The sequence below is a fragment of the Nymphaea colorata genome, chromosome 1 (genome assembly GCF_008831285.2).
Source record: "Nymphaea colorata isolate Beijing-Zhang1983 chromosome 1, ASM883128v2, whole genome shotgun sequence".
NCBI classification, from domain to species: Eukaryota; Viridiplantae; Streptophyta; class Magnoliopsida; order Nymphaeales; family Nymphaeaceae; genus Nymphaea; species Nymphaea colorata.
In genome coordinates, this window is record NC_045138.2 from 42,733,754 (window position 1) to 42,742,163 (window position 8,410).

At 39.9% G+C, this 8,410-nt stretch overlaps 1 protein-coding gene across 1 annotated transcript; it reads left to right on the forward strand.

Annotated features, from left to right (window-relative positions):
- The first annotated feature begins 202 nt into the window (after positions 1-202).
- Positions 203-913, forward strand: LOC116245076 (uncharacterized). The gene has a single exon (XM_031616797.2). The coding sequence runs from the start codon at positions 405-407 to the stop codon at positions 729-731; it is 327 nt and encodes a 108-aa protein (XP_031472657.1). The 5' UTR covers positions 203-404; the 3' UTR covers positions 732-913.
- The last annotated feature ends 7,497 nt before the right edge of the window (positions 914-8,410 follow it).

Genomic DNA, 8,410 nt, shown 5'->3' on the forward strand with positions numbered 1-8,410 from the left:
TTCATGAAAATAAGTCATAAAACATTATATTATTGTACGTATTGGTGGTTGGAAGAAATTTGTACATACCCCTGAGGCTGAGAGGCAACATCCAACATAGGGCGCCCCACCCCATTGCCGTGGGGGGAGCCAACCCTGGCCCACCTCGTCCCCCACTTCCTCTTATCAAAAGCTGAAAAGCCCCTCCATAAAATGGAGCCTTCCGCTAAGCATTTCCCGTCCTCCGCCCCGCCTCCCCTCCTGGTCCCCTCCCCACATCAGGACCACCATTATTAGCACCCGCGGCAGTAGAAGCAGCAGCGCCACCGCAACCATCGCCATCATCATCCCCCTTATTTTCCTTTTGCTTTTCTTTTCTATCCTCCTCACAGGACCATTTCTCTAGACTCGCAGGCCGGAGCGAGATGACGACCCTTATGGCGTCCGTCAAGAGGGCCATCCGCCGTCGCTTCGGAAGGAGCGCACGGGTCGCCGACGAGAACACGCTGGTCTTGCCGGCGGAATTCGATGCCCAGCAGCAGATGAGAAACGGCGCTGGCGGGGGCGGGTTTTCCCTCCTCCAAGAGATCGCTGCCCTGCCGCTCGCGCTGCTGGCATGCGCCGCCTGCGTCCACCAGGGGGAAGAACACCCACCACTCGGGTGGCCGGATAACGGCGAGGCCGTCTCCAGGATTTCCGAGATCAACCATCTTATGGTGCGTGACAGCATGCGTTATGCCATTTTTGTGTGAAATTTTCTTCCTTTTTTCACAATTTCATTGTAAAGTTCCCCATCAATAGAAAAGGCAAGAAAGCAAAAAGAGCAAAAAAATTGAAAGAAAAGAGGAGTGCGTAAATTGAATTTTTCGTTCTTTTCGCGGCGCCTTCTCGATTCTGTACATGTTTGTTCATAATGACGCCTTTATTTCTTTCATAATCGTTAAAATGGCATATCCCCAAATTGTTTTTCGAGCTGCTTTGCCCCCCTTTTATTCACGTAAGGTTACTTTTTCATATCTGGATTCATATGTTGCTATTTCCTGTTTGATTTTGTTTTATGGTTTGAGTTTATGTAGCAATTTAACCATCAAATCAACAATTCATTTCGGAATTTCAGTTAGTACTTTTCTTGTTCTCTGAAGTTTAAACGTCCTCTCGGAACCCTAGCGAAAGAAGGAGATGATGTTGAAATTCTCCAACAAAACGAGTTCATCGGCGAGCTTTTACTTTCACGAAAACTGTTTTCTACAGCTTGCTAACTTTTAATCATCGCATTCAAGTGAAACTAAAAAGAAGAATGAAGGAAATGAGCGCGGTTCTCGGAAAGAAAAAATGATTTTTTTCAAGATGATTAAAATCAACAAAAAATCCTGCCAAGAACGATGACCAGGAAGTTGCCCTAGTTCTTAATTTCAAAATCACACGTGTACTTGTCATTCAACTACTGCACACAATGATTTCTCAAATTTTCTTCTCAAAGTTTCTGCCTAGTTTCTCGATTTGTCCCACTTTATCTGGAGAAGCGGAAGACCACCAACGAATTCGATCTCTGCGCCGGAGCTTCCGATGAGACCAGAAAAGGTTGCAAGAAAAACTTGTTAAAAGGAAGCAATCCATCCAAGTCTATTTTTGCTCTTTAAACATTTGCCCTAGCTGTTCGTACACTGGAGAAAAGGGGAAGAGTACTAAATTCCAATGTGGGAATGTTGGTGACTCATGTCATCATGGTCATGAGGATCGGCTCAGGATGATAGTGGCTTTGGGAGATATGACGCGGTAGGGCCAAGAACGAAGACTGTCTATCCACCCCAACCCCACAAATATCTTTTCTCAAACTTTCGATTAAAGGGTTAACTATTTCTCGCATTTCCAAGGAAATCAATATCTTCTCTTCCGCTTGTGCTAGTGGAGATACAAGAATTACGTTTGAAAAACTTCCTGAAATTTTTACGTGTCATAGCGTATTGAATTATTACGTTATTCCGCTCCATCCTTCGGGAATCCGGTGTGTGCGTTTCAAAGAAAGCTGCTTGTTGCCAAATGCCCGCTCTCTGTTATATAGTTCCTAAGACGGCATTTCCTAAGGTGGCATTTAAGGTGTCAGCGTTAGTGTCCTGTGTAGTTGATATTATGGCTAAGATGATTTTAGAGTTTATTTTTGGTTTTCTTTTTTTTAGTGTGGAGTCAGAAATTTTTTTTATGAGGTGGGTTGAATTAAAGTTTTTAAATTTTAACTAAAGTCGAAATATTATTTTTCAAAATTTTTATATAGAACAAGTATAATTTTTAAAAAGTTACAGATATATATATTTTTTTTAACATATGGAGGTGGGGCTAGAATGCATGGGGACCCTACCCCCTACCTTGGCTCTGCCCCTGGTCTTTTTCCATTTAGATGAAGTTGCTTATATGTAGTAATGATTTTATATGATACTCTATACAGTTTAGGGCTGCACGCAAGCCCAGTTGAGTTTCATAGAACAAACTCGAGCTCTACTCAACCATATAGCGCGTCATGCTCGACCTCAATTTGCTTAACTCGTTTTTCTTAACATGTTTTGTTTCTTTTAACTTGTTAGCTTGTTTTTGTTAATTTAACTTGTCTCGTTTCTTTTTAAATTGTTAACTGTTTAACTTGTTTCATTTAATGAATTCAACTATGAGCGACCACCTAATAGAAAATTCAAAGAAAGAATGCACATATTCTACATCCAAATATCCATTAAAGAAAAACTTGGCAACAAAAAAGCCTCTCGTTCATAACACATTTATGTAGTCGAGCCAGGTAGAGTTTAAAGGAATCGAGTTTTTACAAGTCAAATTCGATTCGTTTAATATTTTGAACATAAATTTATACTCGAGCTTGATTTGTTCTCAAAACAGGTTTTTATGAGCAAGTCGAGCTCGGTTCGACTCTTGGTGCAGCCATATATTAAGGGAATAATTAGTACCAATTTTTTTTTTTTCTTTTAAATTTATAAACTTTACCGAGTGCAGAGGCAAAACCCACACGGGGATTCCCTCGACTTCAATAAAAACCGACTGCCTCCGCCGTAGTCGCCCTAGCTTTCATTCCAAACCCATCGGAGCCTCGAAACCTGTCAGCCCATCACATACACAGTTCATTCAAACACATGAATGTTGACAAATAACGTTGTGTGACCAAGAAGACGGAAATGTTATTTTCATATGAAATGCCACCAAGTGGAGGAAGATCCCAAATTAGTATTTATACTCGATATGTCAACTATTGTTTTTAGTTTTTATCATCCTTTGCTTTATCTTTCATCAGATTGTGAATGTTTTTCTTTATTTCCAGAGGAAAGTTGTTTTGAAACGTTTCATGGGTATCATTATTTATTAATATTTAATTAAGTTCCCACTGCAAGCCATTCGGCGAGCAGCAACAACTGACTGGCTCATTGTGTCATGGAGACAAAGCACCAAGAATCCTTGTAATGTTGCAATCTAGTGGGAGACATTTATTGTTCTACGGGTAGTGCCAACCATGGATAAGCACCTTCGAATTTCGATCATGCATATTACGCAAGTTTTAGTGTTCCTCCAACACCCACCGAACAATAATTCTACGCTTTTAATGGATATATGTTGACCCTGCAAACAAGGGAAGTTTGTTTTGCAGTTTAATTCTCGGATGGGATTAATTTCCAACTTGGAACCAAAAACCTGTGGGGAATTAAGATGCTGGCCCACAAAGAAAGGCCACCACGGTTTGTCATGTGCGTCCGCCTGGAAGTCAAACGCATGGCTTTTGGAAGGCCTAAGACAATAGCGCCTTGCACTTGCACTACCCATGTTTGTGGGCCCACAAACAACGTGAAATTCATGACTACCTTAGATTTGGTAAAACTACAATGATATCCACATACTTATATCAGAGTTAGCAAACTTATGACTCAGATTTGAATTGGTAGATGACTGAGTCATTGGCTCAGCCAGCTGACTTGTCGACTCCATTGATTATTCAAATAACCGTAATGTAAATCACTGCAGCAGAATCGGGCGAATTCGGACGAGTCAGAGCCGAGTCAGGAGCGAGTCCGGCCAAGTCAAGGACGAACCAGGATCAAATTTGACCCGTCGCAAGATTTGTTGGTGATCCGAACTGACTCGGGTGATTCCCAGCGACTTTGTCAACTATGCCTTATCTTGCAACACAACAAAATTTAGTGGATGGCTACATCTCACTTGCATTGCTACTTGGGTCAATCCAAGTGAAAATAAGATGGCTCCGTTTCGCTTGCGGTTGAATTATGGAAGAGATGGATATGTTTTCTTGTTTGACTTTCTTTGAGTTTTTGGCGTGCCAGGTTAGGGAGAACATGATCGATCGTCAGAAGGGTTTAGAAAGGCCCGATCCAAAAAAGGGTCCGAAAGGGCACAACTCTGGCCTTCGGGCATAAGCCTCGTTTATTAAAGACTATCATTATTGGGTAAGGCTAGGCGACGAGTGGGGTCGGATACCTGATGGGTACTTGGTACTCAGCTCAATTCGGGGCCCAGGATTAGCTCGAAAAAATGCACCAGCCTGGGTGAGTCAGGCTAAGCCTGGTTCAGCTCGATATGATTTTTTTAATACATAATTTTATTGATTTTTATATATAATTATAATATTTTATTACAATTATTTTATATTAACAATATATATATTAATTTAATCGAGTTGGACTCGGGCTAGGCTTAAGATCAGGTTTTAGGTGTCAGGCCGAACCCAAGCCCAAGTTTTAAGTGTTGGGCCGACTCCTTATCTGACCAGAACGGGCCGGCCTGATGCCCAGACTTATTAATATTGGGTGGTACCTAGTCACGCCTCTTGACAAACTATTTTGGATAACGCCAAATTACTCGGTGGGTACCATCAAGTCAATTACTTGAAATTGGCAGTCTATCATGCCTCACAATTAGCGTCTCCTCTTTCGGTTCCGTTATAAAATAAAAATTGTGCACATTGCTGGGTGTCCGCTCCCATGCATTCATTTATAAATCGATCAAATTGTACGGGGAGATATGTATAGACATTGGAATTTGACAACGGAAGTCGAAGCGTCTTCCGGAAGCCCAGCATTGAGGGCGTGGTCCTCACAGCATTTTCCTTCAACTCTTATGTCTAATAGCAGGAATCGTGCAACAGTCATTGACGGAGCTGCTTTTACAAAGCCGATTTATGAAAGCATTAATTGATTTATGTCCTCCAATACGAGTTTGAGTTGCGTGTGCCACTGATGCATGCAACAAACATAAGCCAAAAGAAAAAAGAAAATATTTTTGAAATTATTGAACAAGAAATGTCCTTGTGAGTCTTCTCACTTTTTTTTTTTGTCTTTACAAATAAGTTGTTTTTTTTTTTTATCAAAACAAGGGCATTTATATTGGACATAAAATTTTCGTGCACCAGTACGATATATATAACTAGGATGTATATAACTAGGTTTACTCCAATACCCTTCGTGCCAGTAAGCTGACATGGTCACGTACCTTGAACGTATAAACACTCTCACCAACTCTCACTGCCACCGGAAGTCCAATTTAAAATTCTGATTTAGTCCAAATCACATTGAACGGACTACAGAGCTTGCTGACCTCCCCCACCACTAGCTCCACCATTGAGAAATTGATTTTCTCAAATTTATATGATCTCCTACTAAACTAGGAGAAACGAGTGCAAATGATGAAAACCAAGGCTGTGACAATTTTTGAAAACTCTCAAATTGATTTTGTTGCCTATAGGGGTCAAGGTCGTAGCTCATATCGAGAAGGTTGTGGTGGTCGTTTTTAGCTTCAGCATCAACCAAACTCTGGTGGACGTGGAGATTCAAATAATGGCAACAACCGACAAAATAATAGCTAAAAACAACTTGTTACTTGTCATTACTGTGGAAGAAAAGGTCATACCACCAGATCATGCTGGGATATACCCAAATCCTTTTCAGTTAACGAAACTGAAGATATTCGTACCCAGACACTCGAGCCACCAACCATATTACCATGGATATCTGTCACCAGGGTGCGGCAAAACCTGGTGCCGCACCTGCGTCAACGTGACGCGGGTGCGACCTAGATTCGCACCCAAACCGCACCCTATTCATTTAAGTTTTTTATTTAGTCTTTTTAATGAATTTGATGCTATTAATATATTATAATAATATATTAATATATAATAATAAATATCATCGTCGCACCACCGCACCTAAATTTTTTGGGATGTGTTGCATACGCACCGGCACCGTCACCCCCACCCACAACCGATGCACCGGTGACATAGCCATGGATGGATCTTAATTCTCCGACAAGCAACCATACCAAGGCAGGGAATGTATTTTGGTAATGGATCTCGAGTTTCCATTTCACAAAGTTGGCAACTTAATTATTCCTACAAAGACATCAAATCTTAAATTAAGTTGAGTATTGCATGTCCCCAACATTATGAAAGATCTTTGATCCGTATGTCAATTTACTGTGGAAAATAACTGTTCATTTGAGTTCACACTTAGTCGAATTTTTTTTTAAGGTTCTTTGGGGCAAGAAAACTCAAGCCAGCTTGTATCAAGTTGAATCCCAACCAGGGGTAGAGTCAGAATTTTTTGATGCCGAAGTGTTTTGATGCCTCTTTGTTACTTTCCCTCGTACAGAAAAAAGTGTTGGACTACTAGTAATAGTAATAACATACTTCAGTAGATAATATACAGCCTGATTTAAAAGTTAAAAGCCGAAATATAACATAAAAGTCAAGAATCATAAGAATCAAGCTAACACCAACTCAATGCCTCATTTCTTATATAGGAGACACTTTAGAAAAATATTTTGTGTACATCAACAACACACCAATCTACATTATGTATGGTTGACCATTATTCAAAGTCAGCTAACTTAGATATCTCATGTTTCTCACAAAAATGATTGCATTGATGGCATTTGGCATGGTATGTGTAAGCAACTTTGTACAGGTAAGCAATGGCATCTCCAAGGATCAAACCCATCACAAGTTGGAAAAACGATGCATTGCAAGGTTAGAACAAATGCTACTAGTGATGAAGATGGTGAACATGAATAATAATTTGGTGTACAGTTCTTCAATAAGTTTTTGGATTGCTAATTACATAATTAAGCAGAATAAAAATTGAAACCAGGATCACATAAGCTGCTCTTACGATGCTTCACAATAAAGCTTTCCAATTCACCAACTTTGAAGCTAATCAACAAAAAAGTTCATAAACATGAGAAACTGTAAAAAAAAAAACAATAGAGAGGAAAAATTTCATTAAGCAAGCATTCGTGCTTTGACAATCAATTTATTAGGAGCTATCCACATATGCACAACAAGCTAGGAATCATGTAATCAATGTCATATACAACATGTTACATTACTGATGCTGCAAACATCCAATATTTTTTGCTGATCAACCAATATAAGAATCATTATATAAGCAATTTTGACGCTGCATTTTAAACTAGAGATACATTAAAAGATTCTGAAAAAAGTGTCACAATCATCACTAAAGCTGCTTCTACTATCTACCCCCAACAAAACGGACTGCTTTTGAAGTACTAAAACAACATTGAGGAAGCATTCTACGTAAATGGTGTTCGTTTTAATAATGCAACATAGATATTGGTGATTCTTTAGATTCTTTATATAATTATCTTTTCAACTAACAACACTGACACATGAGGGGAGTTAATCTAACAGCGATAGCTGTGTTTTCATCTAACAACAATAACAATATGTTTTTCAACTTAATAAAAAAATAATACTAGACGGTGAAAGAAAAACACAACAAAAGAGAAGAAGAATAGCACACAAAAGAAGGAAAATGTTTTTACACAGAAATTGAGCAAATCCTTAAATGCTATACACTACACAACCAATCCCTAAATGGCACAGCAATTGAGTGAAACCTAACTGCTACAGCAAATTCCTAATTGAACAATTAAATTCAACACCTAAATCAAAAGAAGAAAAAAAAAACAAAAAGACAATCAAAGAAGAGAGACTTACCATTGGTGGTTCAGTCATTGGTGGAGCAGTAGGGGGCTTCCACCACCTCCACAGCAGCATCACACTTCCGCCACCCACTGGCAGTCAGTATAATCTACAAAAATCACAGCCGCAGGTCTGAGGGAGGGAGAAAATAGAGGGGCAAGAATGAAGAAACTGAAAATGAAAAAGAGATGAACGAGAGGGAGAAACTTAGAAGATAGAAAAGCTCATCCACCTTCAGCGCGCCTGAGGACTAAGGAGGTGGTTGCCCAACAAGAGGTGATTGGAGCCGGTGGTCCGATAGAGGTCCAAACAATCGAGCCGGCAAGGAAGTGAGCGTTTTCATTTTTTTCCAAAAATTGTTCTTCACTGTTTTAGTTTAGAAGAGGAAGACTCAAAGAGGCATCGTGCCATCATGGGTCGTGCGGCAGC

Coding starts and splice junctions, on each gene's coding strand:
- LOC116245076 (XM_031616797.2), top strand. CDS start 405: ATGACGACCCTTATGGCGTCCGTCAAGAGGGCCATCCGCCGTCGCTTC.